Source organism: Mauremys mutica, chromosome 12 (genome assembly GCF_020497125.1).
Source record: "Mauremys mutica isolate MM-2020 ecotype Southern chromosome 12, ASM2049712v1, whole genome shotgun sequence".
Lineage (NCBI taxonomy): Eukaryota > Metazoa > Chordata > Testudines > Geoemydidae > Mauremys > Mauremys mutica.
Window position 1 is genome coordinate 56,008,249 of NC_059083.1, and position 23,774 is coordinate 56,032,022.

At 44.3% G+C, this 23,774-nt stretch overlaps 1 protein-coding gene across 1 annotated transcript in view; it reads right to left on the reverse strand.

The window, feature by feature from the left end:
- The window catches only part of LOC123345434 (butyrophilin subfamily 1 member A1-like), a 37,936-nt gene extending 16,292 nt beyond the window's left edge, over positions 1-21,644 (reverse strand). The window contains exons 1-6 of the mRNA XM_044982315.1: positions 21,620-21,644; positions 16,225-16,260; positions 15,842-15,877; positions 11,672-11,713; positions 9,147-9,239; positions 2,703-2,735 (exon numbers count right to left, since the gene is read on the reverse strand). Of these exons, the coding sequence (XP_044838250.1) occupies positions 2,703-2,735; positions 9,147-9,239; positions 11,672-11,713; positions 15,842-15,877; positions 16,225-16,260; positions 21,620-21,623 (244 nt within the window). The 5' untranslated portion in view covers positions 21,624-21,644. The remainder of the gene's footprint in view (positions 1-2,702; positions 2,736-9,146; positions 9,240-11,671; positions 11,714-15,841; positions 15,878-16,224; positions 16,261-21,619) is intronic.
- Between the last annotated feature and the right edge of the window lie 2,130 nt (positions 21,645-23,774).

Consider the following 23,774-nt stretch of genomic DNA (forward strand, 5'->3'; position numbering starts at 1 on the left):
TCTGTGTCAGGCAGAGTGGGGATCTGAACCCACATCTCTTGCATGCCAGGTGAGTGCTTTAAATCCTGGTCTAGAGAGTATAAAGAGTCCTCTTGCTCTGCAGCTGATCTGGCTTAGCCTCCCAGTTTCCTTTGAGGATTAATTTTAGGCCGTATTTTTCCTCAGCATTATCTACTAGTTATTTTAAACAGCAGAGAGGTTGGAGATGATATGGATCCTTATATTTAGGTTGCCTAATTCTATTATAAAATATCTTGTGAGCTTTTTCTGAGAAGCTCGAACATCTCCATTGCTTGCATTAACCCTTAAAATTCAGCTGGGGGAAAACCCTCTATCTCCTTTGGAATTCTTTTGGGTTTTACTTAACTATAAACTGCTAGTACATTTTAAACCCTAGAATATCTATATGTAAACCCAAATCCTTTTTGTGTATAAATAAAAATGTTTTGTATGTACAATTTTAGTCCTCTGTACCTGTCAACCTAAAGAGTTTTCTGTAATCAGATTAACTTTTAGGGGATGACCAACTGTTGGAATATATATAATCTGCAATGGACTGTTTGTAATTTCATGCTCTGATCCCCCTGACCTATAGTAACTATGACCAGATTTCCAGAGATGGGCTGTCAATATTTGATAAGGAGTTTTTGTTATAAAATGTGTTCTGTGATTGATGACATAATAAACCACTGTTTGATATTAAGGTCAGTGAGAATAATGACTTGTCACTGATGGCTCAGTTCCAGATGTCTTTAGCTTATTGATTAGTTAAGATAACATATCTAGGATAGAACTCACAGACAGATCATTTTGGGAAAAGATTTTTTTGTCCTGGACAGTATATAAGAACAGGGTTTTCGAGGATTTAAGCATGAATCAAGCCACAGTCATTTCTCCAGTTATCCGATTGGCAGGTAATTTATAAAATCTTCCTTTCTATATTGTTCTGTGTTAATCTTTGACTAAATTAAGGCCATTTGACCCTGATAATTGACATTCATATTACTATTGTTAAATATTCAAACAGGTAACAAAAGTGTTAAAAATCCCCATTTCCTTTTCTCTCACATTTGTTCTTCAGCAAAATGTTGCTAGACCAAAAGATAATTGCTAAACAGAAGTATTCTAAGCCCCACCAGGCTGATGTTGAAGTGGTAGCAGCACAGCCAACACAGGGTATAGCCAGGAGTTCCCAAAGCAGCTTTAGCTATGGTAGGAGCGAGCTGGGCTGGCTTGTCTGCACCTGACCTTGCACATCTCCCCAGTAGCCCAGATCCCTCTAGCACCATATAAGGCAGAAACTATCACAGATCCTGTCTGTCAATAAGAGGGAGCAGCAGGGCTAGGATCACACTCCACTGATACAAGGCCAGCTCCAGGGGTTTTGCCACCCCAAGCAGCCAAAAAAAAAAAAAAAAAAAAGCTGTGATCGCGATCTGCAGCAATTCAGCGGGAGGTCCTTCGCGCCGAGCGGTAGTGAGGGACTCTCCGCCGAATTGCTGCCGAATCCCTGAAAGTGCCACCCCACTCCCGAGTTGCCGCCGCAAGCATCTGCTTGATAAGCTAGTGCCTGGAGCCGGCCCTGCACTGATATCCTAGAACCATCAGATGACACCAGTGGCCCCATCCACCCAGTCATCCCTCTGGAATAACAACAGCCTGCTGCCAGTTAACATGATGTATGCTGCAGTGCTGAAGATTCAGCATTCAAACCTTGCTGATCATGGAGGAGTTGTTACAATTGCTCATCACAGAAGTTCCTGAAACTTGTTTCTTTAAATCAAGCTTATGTAATTATATAGAGAAAAAACTTTGCATTAAAATAATGTTATTTAAGTGCCAAAATCAAGCAGTTGAAAGTTAGGAAATGTCAGATTTGCAGTTGCCTGTGCATACACAGATGCATTGATTCCAAGACCAGAAGCCTGTAGGCCGAAGGCCAGAGAACTTCCCCAAAATAATTCCTAGAGCAGATTTTTAAAATAAAATTCAATCCTTATTTAAAAATTGTCAATGATAGCCAGCCCACCATGACCCTTGGTAAGTTGTTCCAATGGCTAATTATGATTATTTATTCTATTTTATTATTGGTTAATAATCCTCACTGGTAAAAATGTATACCTTATTTCCAGTCTGAATTTGTCTAGCTTCAACCTTCAGCCACTGGACTGTGTTATAGCTTCTTTGCTGCACTGCTGAGCTCAGTTTTAAATATGTGTTCCCCCTATAGATACTTATAGGCTGTGATCAAGTCACCCCTTCGCCTTCTCTTTGTAAACCTAAATACATTGAGCTATTGGAGTCTCTCTCTCTCTTTCAGATATTATGATATAGTCTTTAATTATGTGATCACATACTATTTTTTCCACAGGGCCTCTGTCTCATTCAGTGCACAGGATGGATACACAAGAGGACAGAATTAAGATTTCTCTGGCAACTGTATGTCTGCCATTGTCTAACTTTGAAGGGCTTGACTTTACAACCTAAATAACTTCCTTGTAATATAGCTTTTTATATGTACTTTCCAGTATTGTTTAAATATATTGAGTATCTTTTCACTCCCAGTACAACCAAAGTTCAAAGGTGTTTAGACTGAGGACCCCTATTTCAGAAAGATATTTAGGCCCAGGCCAAACTTTAAGTACATAAACTTTCTCCTGACTTACTCCCTGTGCAACCCAACTGTCTATAATATTTCTTACTTCTTTCAGGATCACGTGATCCCCAGCAACTTCCTGAAATAGAAAACAGAAATAATGTATTTAATCTAGGCATGAAGATAATTTTCTAGTTACTGCTCCACATATGTACCAAAATAAGATCTTCTTATCCAATTTACCAAACACAAGATGCTGAGAAAGAGAGTAATCTGCCAGTCAGTAAAGGTTACCTTTTTACTTCAGCCTAAAATAACTTCTATGGTCCTTAACAAGAACACATCACATTTCATGGCAATGTCATCCTGCCAGGGGTGAAAGTAAGTCTAAAGACTTACCAGTATGAGGGCCTGGCTCTGGGCCCCGGGAAGGGGTGGGGCCTTGGGCAGAAGGGCTTGTGCTGTCCTGGGCTCTGGCGGTGATTTAAAGGGCCCAGGGCTCCGGCAGCTGCTGTGGTAGCGGCAGTGGTGGCTGGGAGCCCCAGGCCCTTTTAAATCGCTGGGCCCTGGGGCAGCTGCCCTTTCCCCCCACACATTGACAGCCCTGCTGGTAGGGTCCTTAAAGCACTGCTTTAAAGTGCTTTAAGAACCTTACCAGTAGGGCTCCCAATGGGGCGGGGCGGGGGAGTACAAAAGCGGCAGCAATGTTAAAGGGTCCTTAAAGTGCGGCTGCAGAAGTGCTTTAACATCGGCTGTGTACAGGCCACTTCTTACCGGGATCCCATACCAGCCTGCACCGGCCCACCTTCACCTCTGCATCCTGCTCTTAAAAAGGAAGATTTTTTACTCCTAAATTGATAGTGTTAGTGTTCTTCGGAATGTCATGCAAGTCATGAAGGACTCAATCTTCCAAGCCACTGAGCTCTTTATCTTGCTCCAGAAAACCAGTGTGTGCTGGGTAGAGCAGGACAATTATCCCCCATGACTCAAATTATCCCCGCACTTCTGTTAATTCACCCCAGACTGATATTAGCCTTTTTCTCAGCTTCACCACATTGTTGACTCATATTCAATTTATGATCTGCTATAACCCCCAGATCCTTTTCAGCAGCACTACCACACGGCCAGTTATTTCCCATTTTGTAGTTGTGTATTTGTTTTTTTCCGACTGAAGTGTCGTACTTTCCACTTGTCTTTACTGAATTTACATCCTTCTTTGCTCAGCATCTTTCCATCTTTTCCCAAACCAAAACTGACAATGTCTGGTAAGATGTCTCCTCCTCCCTCTTCCTTTAATCCTCCCCCCGCCCCCTGCAATGAAACAGAATAAAAGCCACATTGTGCCTCACCCTCATGTGGTCACAGAGGGTTCAATAAATCATCTCTCTCTGGCACTGCCCGTGAAAGGACCAAACACAACTTCAGGCTTTGGGCCATCCCCACTCCTACCTCACCAGCTTGTGAGTGGAACCGGTGAGTAGAGGAGTCTACTGAACCCCATGAATTGGTGTTGCATTCCTGCTGCAGCCCAAGCACTGTGCTGGGCATTGTAGTGTGGGACACTGAACTGTTGCACTGTTGTTTTATCATCACTCAAGTTGTTAAATTGTAGCATTAAAATATGACATTTTAGAAATGAGGGTTATGTATTTGTAACTGGAGTACTTTGAAATGAGCCTCTGCATATTCATACTCATCAAGGCATGTGCATCATTAGCCACCAGGATGAGAGCTTTGTTCATTGGGGCTACTCACCCTCATCTCTTCCTCCCATTCTGAGAGAAGGGATCTGATGGTATCAAAGGGGAGGTGGCACCAACTACCCTTTAGTTCCTTCCCCTGATTTGAGAATTTCTAACCTGAGGCACTGAAGAAATGGGAAAGGTGCATGTGCAGAGGGTCATCACCCAGATATCCAGGAAGAGTAGCCATGACATCTAAGCATTTAACTGAGCACTTGCTGGAAGTTTTGGGCAGAGGTCTCCAGTCTGGGACTCCTGTCAGCGGTATGTACAGAGGGGCAGATCAATATATGGAAATAATTGTCTTTTAAGACTGTGTCTTGTGCTTGCTGCTTGTAGTTTCGATGCACCCTGTAACGGGGTGGGGACTCATCACCTGGCGCCTCTTGCTGGTGACTCCAGGAATTAGCTCTGTCCAGTGGAGCGCCCCCTCCTGGTGGTGTCCCGTCCATCTTTCTGCCCTCTGTTGCTGTCTCTGGATCTGCGTTGCTGCCTTCTCGGCGGTGTCCTCTTCGAGGCCACTGCCCTCCGGCAGTGCCCCCTTAGTCCATCTGCACCCCCTTCTGGGGGTCGGTGATCAGCAGTCCCACACCCCAGCCACCATGTCCAACCGCCCTCTGAGTCCAATCCCTCTTGTTAGGGATCTGGCGTAGTACAGTGGCCACTCCCTATGGCCAATGTTTGGGTGACTGCAAGGGGTGAAGTGGGGGACCCAGGCCCAAGGACCCTCTGTCGGCAGCCTCGCTGTCCTCCTTCTCTCCCCTCGTCTGTCTGCTTCCCTGGGCCACTTCCCCTACAGCCCCTTGCACCCACTAGGCCCTTCCTTTCAGGGCCTGCAGCCTGGCAGCTATGGGCTCAAGCTCTCTAGCCTCCCCGAGCCTGGCCAGCACTGCACTGTCCACAGTGCTATCTCCACCCTTGGAGACTGACCTTCCCCTCTCAAAGGCCTGGGACAGACTGCTGGCTCCTGCTCTGGGCAGCCTTTATATATGGCTGAGCCTGGCCCTGATTGGCTCCCTCCAATCTGGGCCCTGATTGGCTTACAATAAGCCCCTCTTTGATTCAGGGCCGCCCAGAGGGGGGGGGGCAAGTGGGGCAATTTGCCCCAGGCCCCGGGCCCAGCAGGGCCCCCCACGAGAGTTTTTCGGGACCCCTGGAGCGGGGTCCTTCACTCGCTCCGGGGGCCCCGGAAAACTCTCGCGGGGCCCGGGCCCCCGGAGCTTCTTCGCTCCCGGTCTTCGCTGGCAGGGGGTCCTTCCTCTCCAGGACAGAAGGACAACCCCCCCGCCGAATTATCGCCGAAGCGGGACCCGCCGCCGGAGTGCAGCCGGGTCTTCGGCGGTATGTCGGCAGCGGGGGGGGGGTCCTTCCGTTCCGGGACCCGCCGCCGAAATGCCCCGAAGTTCCACGGTGGGGGCTGCACTTCGGCGGCGGGTCCCGCTTCAGCGGCAATTCGGCGGTGGGGGGTCCCCGCCGTGGGTCTTTGGGGCACTTTGGCGGCGGGTCCCGGAACGGAAGGACCCCCGCCGCCGACTTACCGCCGAAGACCCCGGGCCCCCGGAATCCTCTGGGCGGCCCTGCTTTGATTGGCTCCCTGTCTGAGCAGGCGCCTTGACCTGCCACAGCCCACTCTCACAGGGAGTGGGGCAGTTTGCCCCACTACACACCCATAGCACAGAGAGGAGAGTAACTTAGGAATGCTTCTGGACATCAGAGAGAGCTCTGTCTCTGGACCCCAGAGCTGAGTACAACATCACTGAAGGTGCTAGTACAGCCAGACAGCATTTTGTCCCATGTCAGCTAGCCCTATTGGCCACCCAGGCAAGCCTCATTTGTATTGTGATCAGAAAGCAAACCTCGCACACCAGTAAGTGTAGGCGATGGATGTCTCAACTCTTAGTGACTGCAAGAGCTCCAGGTTAGTTGTTTTTGAAAAACTTGATGCAGGCCTCTCATTCCCTTGCAAGATGCGAGGAATTGAAGCTGGGTTACTGAGGCCTGGTCAGTTGCTCGACCTCATGGTTCCACTGGACCTTGGGGTTGGTAAAGCTAACGATGGGGATCCCTAGGTGTTTCTATCACTCTTTATGTGGAGCACTAAATCCAAAGCAGACCTACAGCACTCAGTTTTTTCTATGTAGGTACATCATAATGCATCATTCATTCCTTGCAGAAGAAGAATGGTTACACACAGCTCTTCTTTGCCTTGCAAAGAGGCTTTGAAATCAATAAACAGCCTTTTTGCAGACCATCGGTCACATCCTCTGACACCAAAACTGGGGCCTGCTTCTCCTACAGACACTGTGGAGCTGGAAAAACTATGGATTCATGAGACATCTCAGAATCAATGTAACTGAGGTGAGGGAAAAAGAGCACAGTAACCTCACATCCTAAGGGAGTCTTTGATTCAGGCATCAGTTCTTAGTCTGTCAGATATTCAGTAAATGCCTTCTTGTAAACCCAATCCTGGGCAACTGAATTTCTACTAGACGTTTTAGGGCCAGATTTGCATAGGTTTAGGTGACTGAAGATGCATATAAGCATATATTGGGATTTCCAAAAATGCCCAGCCCCCTAATTTCTGGAGTAAGGTGCATGGTCACTTTTGAAATTCCCACTAGGTGCTTCTCTTCATTGCTAGGCACCTAAAACTTTGAAAATCTGGCACTAAATTCTTAGAGATAGGCTGGAAAATCTCCTAGAATCCAGGGAATTGAAAGCTCTATAACCAAATAAATTGGCTGAGAAGATGTTGAAAGTAAGAGAATCTAAGAATGGATTTGTCTCTCTCCTTTTAGTGTTCTGTGAGATGGAACATCAGAAGGGAAAACCATGCCCCCAACAAGCAAGACACCAAGTGTGTGTATCTGAAAATGGCCAGACAGGAAGTACTGTTTGAAGACACCATCTTATAACTCAGTGATCCCCTATCCCACATCTGAGCTGAAGCTTGTAATGGGTTCCCCGCTCCAGTGTTGTGAGGACCAGCACACTGGGTCGGTTTGTTCACACCACTATGTTAGGCATAGAATCAGCAGCTCTCCAAAGATCTCCAAAGACTCTAAAAAGTGGAGACTGCAGTACCAGGCTCCAATGACTTGGGCAGATCTATGGGCTTCAGTGTTCCGGAGCCACTAGACAAGGGACCTGCCTGTGTCAAAGTTGTTGGATCATCATGCTGGCAGGATCCCAGGCAACTGATCCCTCCTTGGCAGTCCTGTATTGGCATTCCCTCAGGCCTGGCTGCCTGATCAAGGCTTTGTGGCTGCAGCTCCATGGTTTTGTGGCCCCAGATCCAGGTCTAGCTGCCAGATCCAAATTTTGCAGCCCCGTATCCTTTGGGAGACAGATCCAGAGGCCAGAGTAACTTCAGGCACATGGCCAGGCCTGCTAGGTCAACCTGGACTAATCCAGGGACCTTAATGGTGAGTTGATCCTTAAATGAATGCTGGCCTCACAGATGACGAGACTTGAATCGACTTGAATTGACTGGACCTGAGGGGTGTGCAAGGGGTTTGTGAGGTAGCCCTCCCACTTCTGAGGGTCTAGACCAGTGGTTCCCAAACTGGGGTTCGTGAAATGTTACAGGGGGTTCTTGGGAAAAAATTCCCTACTCGTGGACAGAGCTGTCCCTAAGGGTCCCAGGCAGCCTGGGGCCAGCAACCCGGAGCCCCTGGACTTCCAAGAGCTAAGCAGATCAAAGCAAGCATATCTATCACACTAAGAAGATTTAAACTTCCAGACTCCTTATAAGAAATGGAAAGGGAGGTGGATATGTTTTGCTGTTTTTTAAATTAAATAGGCAGCTAGTATTGTTTTAAAATGTATTATGAAGTACAAGTTTAAGCTTTGTTGTAATGTGCGTTATTTGCCTGGACTGCTCAAGACCTGAATGCTTGTGTAGGAGGAACTCTTTGAGTTGGCTTCTTAAATACCTTCATGCTGTTTCATATCTGACACTCCTTGATGAAACATAGGAGCCTTGTCTTATAACAGGCTTATTCAAAGTGATACAAGCTATGAAAGGGAGATCTTGGAAGAGCGTTGCTGTTTTCATAATGTAATAAAAATACTGTAATGATAAATAATAATAAACAGCATGTAATAAGCATGTCATAAAAACAAATTTTATATTTCCAAGATCACTGTTTTTATAATTTATACTCAGGTAAAGGAGAAAATCCCTGGAAATATTCATTTTTAGGAGGGGGTTCATGAGACTTGACATTTTAGTGAAAGGGGTTCACAGGTTGTTAAAGTTTGGGAACCACTGGTCTAGACAAAGCCCATGCTGGATAGGCATCGACTTTTCTTTTCTTTCCCTATAGGAAATCAGACTAACAAACAACCGATCTATTATAAACAGCATTTGCCTCTGAAGGGCAGAGAGCGAAAACAATGATGAGAGAAGCATTGAGGATTTTGTGTGATTGATCCAAGCTCGCTGCACTTTCCACAGTAGGAAGGAGCTCAAGGGCAGTTGGGCCGCACCCCCTTTACACTTTCTGAACTCTCTGGTATGAGAGGGAAGAGAAGGGTGAGCGACCTCTGCAGACGCTGCCTTCCAGAACTTTACGGTACCTCCCGGCACAGGTGCCTCGATCCTACAGTGGTATGATTCAGAAGCCACTCAAAGAATGACTGTTAAAGTATTGTCTTTGACATTTAATACGCCAAATTCATTTGCCATCACAGGACGGTATGAACTCAGCAAAAGTAACAATTTTAGAACAAAATTTCTGCTAGTTTTTGAAATATATTCAAAATAGATTATAACAATCCATAGTATTTAAGGTGTGTACTCTTACCACAATGTCCCCGCCTACATTTCTTCAACAGGATGGTGGCAGCGATGATGAAAGTAAGGCCAACTAGTATCAAAATTGGTATGTAGATCCAATCTGTGACAAAGAATCATCCAAGAATTATCACAAATTCCAGGTACTGAACAATATTGTATATTTCCATTTCAGATATAAAAAACTGCTCAACAAGCTCACATTAGTGATGGAAAAGAGAAAAACAACATGGATAGATTTTTCTTACTTTTTGGAGAGAAAGGAAATAATTCATAGTGAACACCAAGGCTTAGTCCTGACTCACACAAGACCAGAAGCTGTAACATCACCTTATAGAGCAGCACAAACCTTTTAAGAAATAAACTATTTTAGCGGGGGGAGGGGTAGCTCAGTGGTTTGAGCATTGTCCTGCTAAATCTAGGGTTGTGAGTTCAGTCCTTGAGGGGGCCACTTAGGAATCTGAGGCAAAAATCAGTACTTGGTCCTGCTAGTGAAGGCAGGGGGCTAGGCTCAATGACCTTTCAAGGTCCCTTCCAGTTCTTGGAGATAGGATATCTCCATTTAAAAAAAAATCTGTCTAAGGTCCAAGTCCTGCAAACAGCTATGCATGTGCTTAATGTTAATTGATTTCAATGGGACTGCTGGTGAGAAAGTTAAACACATGCTTGCAGAACCAGGAGCTTGAATTAGATGCCTAAGTCCCATTTAGGTGACACTGCAACCCACTAAGCTCCTGTTTGGCTGCCACCAAACCATGACAATGCCTAAACTCACCCAGGGACCATGTTAGTACAGTAAACTAGTTCCCTAACTGCTGATGTTTTGGCCCCAGGTGTGTGCACTGCTGCCTCACCTGAAGCACCCAGATGCCCTCCCCCTGCCTAAACCCCAGAGCCATCCATGAGCCCTCTGTAGGGCCCAGTGCAGCAGGTGTGCTCAAAGGCTGCCTAATTCCACACAAAATGGGGGAAGAGAAGAGGAGGAGAAGGAAGAGTACCTGTCCTATGCTGACTGGCTGTTCATTCCAACCCCTCCTGTCCTCTCCCTCACAATCTGTGCCCCCGGACTGACTGCACACCTGCCCCCATTTACTCTCCTCTGCTCCGCTGTCTTGTCTCTCTAACTCCCTTCCTTTTACCATCCCTGCCCCTTAACTTGTAGTTGATCCCCTCCTAAAGAAAGAAAAAGAAAGAAAGAAAGAACATAGTGGCACTAACATGCAATTTGCTGCCATCACACTGTTTTACTCTGCTGGTTATCATACCTCTTCCCCGGTGGTGCAAGTAGAATCCATGTCTTACCGGTACAGGATGGGGCACCAGCACGTGACCTCCCTACGTGACCCTCCATGTAACTCCTCTCTGCCCACAGCCTCCCCGTTCCCTCACAATGATCCATCCCACATTACCTGGGGAGGACCTCCGGTGGCTATACCACCCCCAGCCCTGTCCCTCCAGCCCTATCCTCTGGAGGGGCTGCTGTACAGGCGGAGGGGACACAGCTCCAGGGCAGGGGGTGGGGCTGGGGGTGGTACAGCTGCGCCAGAGGAGCTGCCAGTGTGGGGCTATCCTGTATCCCCACATTCTGCTCCTCCTCTGTCTTTCTGGTACACTGTGCTGGCTGAAAATATCTTGCTGGTACAGTGTACTGGACCAGACAGCCTTACTTTCACTGCTGCTTTTCCCCCACTACGTCTCTGTCTGGACTCGTTAGATTGTTGGTTCTTTGGGACAGAACAGTCTGATACTCTGTCTTTGTGTGGAGCCAAGCACTATGAGGCCCCATTCTTGGATGCCTGTTAGGCATGACCACAATATACACAATTAATAGTAAATAATAATAAATAATAATGGCAACTCTGGGTGTTGCTAATGGATTTGCTGTTGTCTCAGAAGATGCATTTTTGAGCTTTTAAAACCTTTAAATAAAATTTACTTTCTCCCAAATTTTACCTAGTCACTGCAGTTAAACAGGTGTTCAAAGAAAACAACCAAATAAAATATTAAACAGCCTAATTTAAAAATCTCTGCCTCTCAACAACTCATTGTTTGGTTTATTAGCTCTTGTGGTGTAGCTATTCCACTAGTTCTCCATGCACCAGAAATCACCTGTAACAGGCAGTCCTTTTTCTACGATGCTAAAATGACAAAGTATCCCACATGTGGCAAGTTCAGATTTGGAACTGATGGAGAAATAGCTCTCAGCAGGCTGAGGAGAGGAACAAAACTAAACAAAAAAATTATCTTCATCCCTATACACACCGTCTCCCTCATCCAGGGCCCTCCTGTTCCTCTTGAGGGCATCCTTCTCCCCGCCCATCACACAACTATGGTCTGAGGCATGGATACTGTGATGCTACACAGCAGAGAATACCTGATCCCAGTCATCGCAGGGATGTCTACTGGGCACACTCAGTTCTGCCTCTGTTTCTCCTGTGGGAGGTGCTGGTATTTGCCATTTCTATTCAGATCCTCCATGATCTGATACTTGTGTCACAAACCATGATATTTTTCACAGGTTAAAGTTTCACTTACCATTAACATTGGAATTTATGATTGTAGGATGTGGAAGAGGAGCTGAAAAACAAATGGATAGGAAAATGTAGATAAAATGCATAGTTCTTCATTAATGTAGTACAGTTGATGATGATGATGGAGTCTCTTGTTGATTCGAAGGATGACTGATATTACAGTTGATAATTCATATCAAAGTAGATTTTTTTTACAGATAATATGTGTTTATAATAGAAATTTCATATCAATATCTAGCTTTCACATGGACAGACACCACAGATGCGCAGAATTTACAACATACCTAGAGGGTAGTCTCCTTTCCATGGCTGTTGCCATGCCAGGATAGCTCATTGTTGTAACACTGTTTCTGGCCCAGCTGAGGACCACAAAGCAGAAGTGGGGTCCAGGCCTACATCTGCCCTGCCACATTGACAGCAGCTCTGCCTTAGAAATGCATGTTCCATGGGTAGGGACTTTGCTGCATTTGGTGCTGAGTGCCGCTCAGAAAACAGAATGGAGGAAGGCACACCTCCCATGGCCCGTTACATGGCCAATGAGGTGAAGGAGGTAGTAGCCCCAGACAGGGCCAGCAACACAGATGGAATTGGACAAAGTCCCCCAACAGTTGCCCAAGGAGGAGAGGGGTGAGGAAAGTGATGCTATGTGTATTGTTTGAGAGCTCCCTGAAATGCAGTGCTCTCAGGCTCCCCAACTAGCCATGGACAAAACACGCGTAGTGGGAACACAGGGTTAGACAAATCTCTCCCTTTGCACACTGTCCTGAGAAGCCCTCTTAACTTAAATTTTTATTATTATTATTATTATTTTAAACAGAAGAGGTTAACTTAACTCCTTAACTCCTCATATCCAGTAGCAGGGGCGGCTCTAGACATTTTGCCGCCCCAAGCATGGAGGGTCTGCTGGTCCCGCGGCTTCGGCGGACCTCCCGCAGGCAAGCCGCCAAAGGCACCCTGCCTGCCGCGACTGGCAGAGCGCCCCCAGTGGCTTGCCGCCCCAGGCACACACTTGGAGCACTGGTGCCTGGAGCCTCCCCTGTCCAGCAGCAGAAGGCCTGTTCATGAAAAGATAGGTCCTTCTCCTACTGGGTCACCTCACTTTCACTCTCCCCCAGGACTACATGTTGATCTCAAGAGGCCCGTCTCTCCTCCTTTTCTTTATCAGCTTCTCAGTTGTCCACACTCACAAAAAACTCAGCACAAACAGCACTTTGTCTTGTTCTTTGGAGACTGTTTTCTGTTCCTGTCATTTCTAAACCAGTGGGATGAAAATGACTGCAACCATTTTTGAAATTATTTGTGATTTTTTTTTCATTTTTTTACCATAATATATTATATATTTCAAATATCTGTTTATTAACCATTTTGTAGTTTATGGACCTAAATTTAAAGCTATTCAAATAAAATAACTGATAAAAATCCAGTACAATTCTGTAGAAGTTTAAATCTTCATAAAATACTTTAACTATAGAGAGTTACAAGGAGTGAGAAACAATAAAACTTAAGGATGACCTTGACAAGCACTTTGGAAAACAAAATAGATGGATCGTCCTCCCACACACATTTCATGCTGTATATACATGGCCTCAAAGCATTTTTATTTTATTTTTATTCCTGCTTGCTTTTAATCTTAGAAATATCAGAGTAACAGTAATATCAACTCTGATCTCCCTAGTTTTCTAGAAGATTTGTTGAGGGTCTTAGAAGATACATACACATGCTGCAGTCAAGGGAATTAGGGCACTGGCTCTTTAACAAAGAAAGTCTTTTCTCCAAGATGTTAGTCATTGCAATTAAATAGATATCAACAATAACAAACAAAAGCCAATGTATTTTAAACTGCCTGAATAAAAATCCCTTTCTTTCTCAACTGTTTGACTTTCACAATCTTGGCTCTTTCGATGTCATAATTACACTACTTTCTCAGTTACCATAGAATCTTCCAGCCTAGGCAGGGCTGGAATTTGTCATGTAAAAATGCAAGCATAAAAATAAATAAATAAAAATGAAGGCCTACTTTATCTATTATATAGATGCTAAAAAGGGCAGAAAAGCCAGCTCCCCTCCACCCCTTTTTATGTCCTCTTTAAGAAGATGTCCTTTTGCTAGGATATTAAAACCTCAAAATATCCTGCAAGTGGCAAGGCCAGAGTTATAACAGAGGAAGAGCCAGCCAACAGGGGTCTCTGATCAAGAAATACAAAACCTCTCTCCTTGAGAAACCACTATCCCCTTTCCAGGGCCTTCCTGCCCCCTAGAGGGCATCTCGCTCTCCTCCCTCACTCAGCTTTGGACTGAGTCATGGATCCTTTGGTTCTGCATGGCAGAAAACAGATGCCAGTCAAAATAGATAGGATCTCCATGAGTCACACTCACTCCTGCCTCTGCTTCTCCTCAGGGCGATGCTGCATCTCTGAATGTCAGTATTTCCATTATTATTACTTGCTTGTGTTACTAGAGTACCCAGGAACCCTAGTCACAGACAAGAACCCCATTTTGCTAAGCACTGTACAATACAACCCACTCCAGAGCCTGCCATTGTCCCTGTTCTAGTAGAGGACGGCCTCTCTCTCTCCCCCAAGCAGGTGCACTGCTCAGGGTGTTGCTGCATCATGTGGTAGCTGCATAGTGCATAGGGTGCATCATCAGAACCTTTGCAGGCCTCCATATTGAAGAGGTGTCAGGTGAGGAAACTCTGGCACTTGCCACCTCCATGAACTGGAATCATGATTAGTAATGCAGTGTGGTAACATTTTATTTTCTTGCAGTGCCAGCCCTTCCCCTTCGTCCCTCCTCTCACCTATCCTCCATTTTGCAGCAGATTTCATAGAATCATAGAATCATAGAATTCAAGATCAGAAGGGACCATTATGATCATCTAGTCTGACCTCCTGCAAGATGCAGGCCACATAAGCCGATCCACCCACTCCTGAAATAATTCTCTCCCTTGACTCTGCTGTTGAATGCTCCAAATCATGATTTAAAGACTTCTAGTAGCAGATAATCCACCAACAAGCGACCCCTGCCCCATGCTTCGGAGGAAAGCGAAAAACCTCCAGGGCCACTGCCAATCTACCCTGGAGGAAAATTCCTTCCCGACCCCAAATATGGCGATCAGCTGAACCCCGAGCATGCGGGCAAGACTCTCCAGCCAGACCCTCTGGAAAAAGGCTAACAATATCCTATCATTGACCCTTTGTACTAATTACCAGTGTGGCACGTTATTGACCTATTGACTAAACCCGTTATCCTATCATACCATCCCCTCCATAAACTTATCTAGCTTAATCTTAAAGTCATGGAGGTCCTTCACTCCCACTGTTTCCCTCGGTAGGCTGTTCCAGAATTGCACTCCTCTGATGGTTAGAAACCTTCGTCTAATTTCAAGCCTAAATTTCCTGACTGACAATTTATATTCCTTTTCTTGTTTTGGTCCAGTTCTAATCAGTGATTCTCATCACACCCCCTCCCAGTTTAGAAATGAAGTCCTGAATACTCGGCTGGATAGGACTTCCTATTCTCAGATAACATGCACAACACTTCTGAATCCTCTTCATTTACCTCCTATAATGTCCTTTGCCCCTTACTGGTTATTATGTTCTTCCCTCATCCCCTCTCTTCCTTTTAATCACAACCACCTCATGGAACTCACTGGAGGAGGATAATGCTATGCTGGGTGCTTGCATGTTAGGAATGCCCACTTGTCTTCGGCACAGGGGAATAAACATGGTTTTGGTCTCAGACCACTTCCTCCCATCACTGGTACTCTGATTACCTCTCTTGTTTATTTTGGGGGAGATTTTCAAAAGCCCTAAAGGCATTTAGGCTCTCAACTCCCATTGGAAGTCAGTGAGAGTTGGGTGCTTCACTCCATTTGTGTCTATGAAAGTCTCCAGCTATGTGTATGGTATTGATTAGACTGGAAGTTGTTTTGGTTTGTTAGAATCCAGATAAATTAATTATGTTGCATTTACAGTATATTTAATCCAAAGTTATACTTTTTGATACATTTTTGGTGGGTGTGTATATTTTAAAATAAAATTACAAAGTAACTGTGGTGTGAAAAAATATTGTAAAATGAAATGTATTAATTACTGTCTTTGTTCTGACCCTCCAGCTTCTGTTATTGGTCCCACAAACCGTGATATTCTTCACAGTTTACAATTTCACTTACCAGTAGTTGTCATGTTTGGAGAATATTCGAAAGAAGCTGGAAAAGAACAGATGATAAGGTGAGCAAAATGTGACTGAAGTGTGCATTCATAATGCTTTATACCACAGTAGAATATTACAGTTGTACACAGGAAATATAGGTTTATAATAGAAATGTCACATTCACATCTAGAATTTACCCAGACAGACTCTACAGATCCACTGAATTTACAATATAACTACAGTATGGATAAAAGGAGCTCATCTCTGGAACGTTATCTATAACAGAAACATAAGTTCACCAAGTTCACCCCATTTTTATGTACACTGACATGACATCATTAAATAAGAATCCAAATCCTGATTCATTACCTCTGTCCCCCAAAAGTTTACAATGTCACTTACCAGTAGTTGTCATGTTTGGAAGATATTTGAAAGAAGCTGGAAAAGAACAGATGATAAGGTGAGCAAAATGTGATTGAAGTGTGTATTTTTTCACTAGTATATTAGCATTCATAATGCTTTATACCACAGTAGAAGATTACAATTGTACACGGGAAATATGTTTATAATAGAAATGTCACATTCATATCTAGACTTTACCCAGACAGACACTACAGATCCACTGATGACCTGAAAAATAAGGAGTAAGTTACAGTAAATAATTTTTAAATGATAAAATAATTTAAATTGATTCAGGATCAGAACTTGCTCATTGCTATTGTGTATTTTTAAATAGCTTTTACTGGTTTATTGTCATTTCTAAAACCCTTTAAGAATGCAGGTAATTGGTTTGTTTCTCACAAGTTCTGACTTTCTCCCCACCTCACCTTCCCCACATAAACACTGTCTTTTTGTCTTCTGTTTTTTATGCACATAAGCAATTCTGCCCTTTTACCTGCTGAATTTCTAGTTTTCCTAACACTGGATCCTACAAGATGCCAAGAACTCTGCTCCTGAAAAGCATTTACATTTGAGATGAACCTGAAGTATATGAGTAGCCCTGATGAGACCAGTTTACTTATTTAAATTTAAGCAGGCACTAAAATACTTTGCTGTATTAGGGAACTTTTAGGATAATTATGACTATTTTTTTATTATTTGTATTATCATATTGCCTAGAAACCCATAGTATGGATCAGGACTGAATTATGCTGGGTGCTATATAAACATGTGTTAGCCAAAAGGGCTCGTTTCCCCCTGGAGCTTACCTAATTACACCAAGGAGGCACGGAGACAGGAAGACAAGTACCACACCCTTTATTGATCGGTCAGCTGAGCGGGTGTTCCTCTCGGCTAGTGCCAGAGAAAGAGACACACCTTTCATGGCCAAGCGGCCTACCTTTATAGCCGGTAACAAACAACTTAGCCTACGTTTGTCTACGTCATTTGGTTGACCTATAGACCCTGTACATGTATCTATTAGGGGATAATTGGGTACGCAGGATACATATATCATTTTGTGGGGGTTACAAGAGACATACAGCTGTTGAGGATACATTTGTCATTCTGAAGGGGACACAAGTTACATCCGTTGACCCTTTGTACTAGATACTTTGGATGGATACATGTGAACGCAGCTGCATACACTTGGGGAGCCAACATATACTTGGGGAGCCAAACAAAACTGATAAGCGAAATAGCTGACTTAGGTAGATACACGGCCTTCAGTCTAATGAGTTCTGTAAGCTTTCCAACACAGTTTGGACAAGCATAACATAACTTTGGTTTACTCAGGCCTAATACAAAAAGGCTTCATTAGCACTATGATTTTCCAACAACTCCCCCCTTTGAGAATACTTACCAAACCTTTTGGCTGAGTTTTCTCACACTTTGAGGCCAAAAAGCAATGAAGCTCTGCAGAAATATTTACAACTGCTCTTTTAAGCTTAGTCACCCCCAACCCAGGAATGAATGCATGGACAAAAGAGTGGAACCTTGTTCATTTAACAACGAAGGGATTGGGGCACTGACTATAACTCAGGTAGGTATACCCAGTGGTTTAATTTCCCAGATGTCTCGGTGAATAATTTAATCCCATATGCATCCTCCCCATGGATCCGGCAGGATTCGGTATGTGGGAGCCACACCCACCCCAACCGGTCCATATGCTTGGAAGGAGCACTGTAAATGTACACACTTCCACCCAGAAAGTGTCCAAGTATGTCTTCATGACCACAGATCAGATGGTACTCCTGATATGTCTGTAAGGGCAGTGGGTTAAGTCTGGTGCTCAAGATCACTTCAAATGGCCATCAGCTGGTCATCGAGGAAATCCTGAAATTTTAAACATACTAGATCCCACTGCAATGCCTTCCCAGCCTCAGTGATATTCAATACCATCTCTGTCAGTAACTTCTAGGTTATAGAACTAAGGGTGGAAATGACATGTAACTCACCAACTTCAGCCTATACTTGGGTTAGCTGAACTTCAGAAATAAGGCTAGTGGCCCTTTCTAGTCGGCCCAATTTCTTATTATGTTCTTGGCCTTTAAGAATATTCCAAATGGCTGCTACACTATTGGCCCCAGCCCACAGGGATCTGCCCAATTTCTTCTTTTTCCAGAGGAAATAACCCAGGCTCTTTGTTGTGCTAATCTAATGGCAGTCCCCTGTGAGCAATCTGGGTATGTAAAAGTGATCTGAAAACTGGATAAAGGCAATGTCATTTAAAATCCAATTAGGGAGGGCAATACATACTAAAGGATTTATCCAAAACACAGGGCGCAGCCTGTAGAATAAACCCCAAAATTCAATTAATACCACATTTCCAAACAGGATCCCACAAGTTTTTTCCTGCCAGTGTAGAATTTTTGTTTCTTTACCAGGGTCAGTTCTCAATGTCCTTTTTAGTCAGGAATTCCTGGACTTTGGCAATGTCAGTGGAGTGAGCGTTCCTTCTCCTTTCCCAAAACAATTGTAGTTTAGCATTCTACAGGGGAGAGATTATCAGCACATCACCCTGTAATGGTTTTTGATTCTTCTAGAAAAGTTCAAAGGCACAGTAGGTCTGTCAGCGGACAAGGGAGAGGTTAGCTAGCACGTCACCTTGTCCTTTTTCCCTGCTGTCCAGAAGGCACAGTGGAGCTAGAAGAAGGAATAGGCTAATCGTCAGTAGGAGAATTCTCCTGATGTAGAGGGGTCTTTTTGCAGTGAGAATCATGGGTCCAAGCAATCAGTCTTTGGCACATCACAGCGGTGTTGGTAATCAGCAGGACTCAATAAAGGCCTTTCCAGTGTGGAGCCAAAGCAGTCTTCGTTGGTGGACCTGTACATTGATCCGGTCTCCAGGTTCCATGGAGTGGCAGGGCTGCTAGGGTCTTCGGGTAGTGCGTCTTTACCTGTGTAAAAAGGAAACCTAACACATTGCATTAGTGTCTTTGCAGATTTTACAGCTGGTTGGGCATATTCAAGCCCCCCTTTTCTGGTTGTTAGCCAAGTGTCCTTGAACGAAGTCAGTGGTTTGTTTTTTTTTTGTTTTTTTTTGTTTTTTTTGGACTGAGCTTGCTAATTAAAGTTTTTCTCAGTTAACTCGTTCTTTTTCCTTTTCCCCTTTTTGGCTTCTTTTTTTTTTTTTTAACCTACAAAGGAAACTTTTACTTTTTTACTTATACACCTTTTGTTAACAATGAACACATACACATTGCTGTTATACAGTACATTAGTCTTATTATTTAATGTATGCCACATATACCCTTCTACTAACATAACCTTATTACAGAGCTTTGGAACAACAAGCCAGGACAAGCACACCCACTTTGATGAGTTTATTTAATACAACCTCTAGTTCAATAGCTTCCCACCATCCCCAGCCCTCTGGCTAGAAGTTTGAGATAGCCAGAAGGATGCCATGCACAATATGGGGAGTGGGTTAACTTTTCATGTCCTTGCTTCCAAAGACTGTTAGTATGCAAATTTTAACAACAATTTTCAATTAAAAGATTTGGCCAATGTAGTTTCTTTCTCTTACTTAAGAAAATATATTAGACTTTAATAGATCACATTTTTCTGATGTATCCAAACACTTTGTATTTTAAGTTGAACAAAACAAATATCTGCATTTCAATTCAAGCCTTCTGCTTTATTTCAAACCAGACCATCCCATGAAAATATTAATCACAACAATTTGGCTACAAGACAAACACCACAAGACAGAACATAGAACACAAAACTTAATTTTTACTCTGCCAGTAAATCACGATACGTTGAATGCTGTTCAGCTGGCATTAGTTTTCTTTGATTATCTGAAAGACCAAAACAGAGGTCTACCCCTTCTGGGCAGTCAATTATTGCTTAAAATATACAAATACCCTTGTTGATTTCAGGCAAAACAAGGGAATTACCCCATATTGTCTTATATGTGTTTCATAGACAGCCCAGATTTCAGTGGCCTCTACCTTATCAGTTAGATAATTTGCATTAATACAGATGCTTTCTGGCTTGCTTTTTACTTTTAACTCCTGCTTTTAAACACTGAAAGAAAACATCACCACTTATAGTGCCTTAGAGCCTAATAAATTTTCATTTACATAGCACTGTATACATTCTTCAGCTAATTCAACAAAATTGTTCATAGCCAAATGATTGCAATCTAATAATTTCTTTGCCTGAATTTATTTACAAACATTAAAAAAAAAACACCAAGAACTTTTCTCTTTAGCATTTTTACAAAGTTCAACTACTATTTCCTCCAGCAACTACAGAGTTAACTTTTCACTCTCCTTCAAATCACTTGCTCTTTCCTTATATCACTTGCTTGGCTCCCAACAGCCACTTACCAATTCAAATCGCCATTCCAAATATCCTCCTGAGTATTTGAAATCCCCATGCTTACACTCACTTACTTCTTCCTTCCACGAGACCCTCAAAAGTTTCCAACCTGTTCTCCAAGCTCTCTGTCTGTTGCCTGCCCGCCTGGGCCCGATCCTTTTTTTTTTTTTTTTTTTTTTTTTGCGCGCTGAACCGTTTCTTTCATGGGCTTCTGCCCCCACCCTTCTGGTTTTTTTTTTCCTAAAACATTTTATTCACAAGACGACCCGAGTCCTCCCTCGTGAGGCTTGCCACCTGGGCAAAACGCATGGCCCACTGGCGTTAACTATTTAATTGCCTCTTGTAGCAAACACACTGCTGTTACGGCGTATGCTGAGCACAAATGGTTAAATTTTAACAAGTCCCTAAAGGACTGGTACTTGCTTAGCCAGGGCTTCCTTTTATAACTGGAAGTCCTGTCTCAAGGCCTGCAACTTGGCCTGGCGCAGGTTTGAGTTGCTGCCTGGTTCATGATCTATGCTCTTAATTGCTTAATTCCAGTTATCAAATACACATTTTTTTTCTTTTCTCCAACTACTTTATTGCCCAGTTCTGCTACGACTGGGGGTAGATTCACCTGCCACCCTTCCTGGTCAACCAGGGTGGAGAGAGGAATGCTAAACCCTTCTCCAGTTCTCAGACTTACTGCAGCTGAGAATGGGCACACCTTTAATTATGCAATCCTCAACATATAACACCAACAGAACCAAATAAAACAAACATAAAACAACAAGGGTAAAACAAATAGATGGTGTAAATTCTACAGGGTTCCCCCATTCTCTATTGCTCACCAAACTGTGACAAATTTCTGTTACCAATTTATGCCTCATGTCAGGTGATCAAACTGACACTGCAGGACGTTGCAGGAGGATAGAGAAAATACACCATATAACCAAATTTTAAAGCTTCATTAAAATGATAAAACAACAATGGAGAGTGTTGGGAATGCTTCCACATCACTTATAAAAAAATACGAATGCCCCATACTTACACATATCCAGACTGGCCACGTCTGTATATAACATTCAGAAAAGGGGAATAGGTGGACGGGAGATTATCCTGTATACAGCTTGTTCAGAATTTCCAACATGCTTCCGCTCTTGGGAAGGCTGTTCTTTTACACCCTGGAATCTCCTGCGGTGTCTCTTTCAGAGATTCTAGTCCAGGTCAGCTACCTCTGGCTTCTCCAGTGTCACCAAGCCACACCAGCACCGGCATCCGTCACAAAGTCAGACTGTTGGATCTCACCAAACAGTTAAGCTTTGCAAATGTAATCTCAGTTCTGTAACTTGTACTGCCTTTGGTTTGCTTGACCTTGAGCATAAAACAACTTTCTCTTTTTATCTCTGGGCGAAGCTGAGTTTTAAATTAACCCGTTTCTAGACAAATTGCTCACACTGTGTCAGAGGCTTTTCTTTGGTGATTAAAAGCTCCTCTGAGATATATGATCTTATCTAGATTAAAGGTACCTTTTAATGGGCATTGTTTAGATGGATCTTCACGCGTATAAAGATTTCAATTCTCTAAATACCTGCAGGTTTTAGAACCATAATGTACGTACATATAATATGCTGGGGTACCCTTAGGGGGTGAGGTGGAATGTTTAGACTGTCCCTTACCCACACGGAAAAGAAGGGGGGGGAGAGAAGATGGGTTCACACGCTCCTAGACCCGGTTACAGTTTTGGCTTCCAGCATACCAATAGAACAAGAAACAAAAGTACCCCTACCAAAAAGAAAAGCCAGCCCTGGGGCTGCTCTAAGTCCCAGTAATTGTTCAGCACGGCCCATGGACTCGTGGAGTTAATGGAATTATTCATTTGCCGTGTCTGAACCTAGGTACCTTAACCAGAAAGCTTTTACCCACACACTTTCCTATTTGTGGGTTCCTTTACCATTAGGGGCCCAAGGTCCCAACCCGCACTTCGGGGGCGTTAATCCTCAAACCCAGGAGGTAACGCACTTACCACGCCCGGAGTGGCCACGTCTGGCAGGTGGACTCCCCTCTTCTGGTACTGTCTTGCCTCCGTGTCGGCTGGAGTTCTCTGTGGAGGGGGCGTAGCCGTCCCGGCCGATTGCGGCGACCCGGAGCTTGAGCAAACCAATAGCTCAAGGTGGCCACTCTCCTGAGCCGTCCTCGGCCGCCGGTCAGCGCCCCCAACAGGGAGAGAAGTCCCGGCGTGGAGTCGCCATTTGTTAGCCAAAAGGGCTCGTTTCCCCCTGGAGCTTACCTAATTACACCAAGGAGGCACGGAGACAGGAAGACAAGTACCACACCCTTTATTGATCGGTCAGCTGAGCGGGTGTTCCTCTCGGCTAGTGCCAGAGAAAGAGACACACCTTTCATGGCCAAGCGGCCTACCTTTATAGCCGGTAACAAACAACTTAGCCTACGTTTGTCTACGTCATTTGGTTGACCTATAGACCCTGTACATGTATCTATTAGGGGATAATTGGGTACGCAGGATACATATATCATTTTGTGGGGGTTACAAGAGACATACAGCTGTTGAGGATACATTTGTCATTCTGAAGGGGACACAAGATACATCCGTTGACCCTTTGTACTAGATACTTTGGATGGATACATGTGAACGCAGCTGCATACACTTGGGGAGCCAACATATACTTGGGGAGCCAAACAAAACTGATAAGCGAAATAGCTGACTTAGGTAGATACACGGCCTTCAGTCTAATGAGTTCTGTAAGCTTTCCAACACAGTTTGGACAAGCATAACATAACTTTGGTTTACTCAGGCCTAATACAAAAAGGCTTCATTAGCACTATGATTTTCCAACACATGGACAAAAAGACTGTTCCTGCCCAAATGAGTTTAAAGAGTTGTAAGAAACAACAGCAATCTGTAACCCACTAGCCCCCTCTTTTTGTCCTCTAATTGCAGCGGTATTATCTGGCCCCTTTACCTTGAATTTTCCCTTATAATAGTTCTAAATACTTATGCTAAACAATCTGCTCCACCTTGCATTTAGCCAGGGCCGGCTCTAGCTTTTCTGCCGCCCCAGGCAGAAAAGAAGAGCGCCGCCCCCCCCCCAGCGGCGCCGACCGCAGCCCGAGCCCCCGCCCCCCGAGCAGCGCAGCGCCGCCCTAGCCCCCGCCCAGGGAGGCGGCCCGCAGCTGGCTACCGG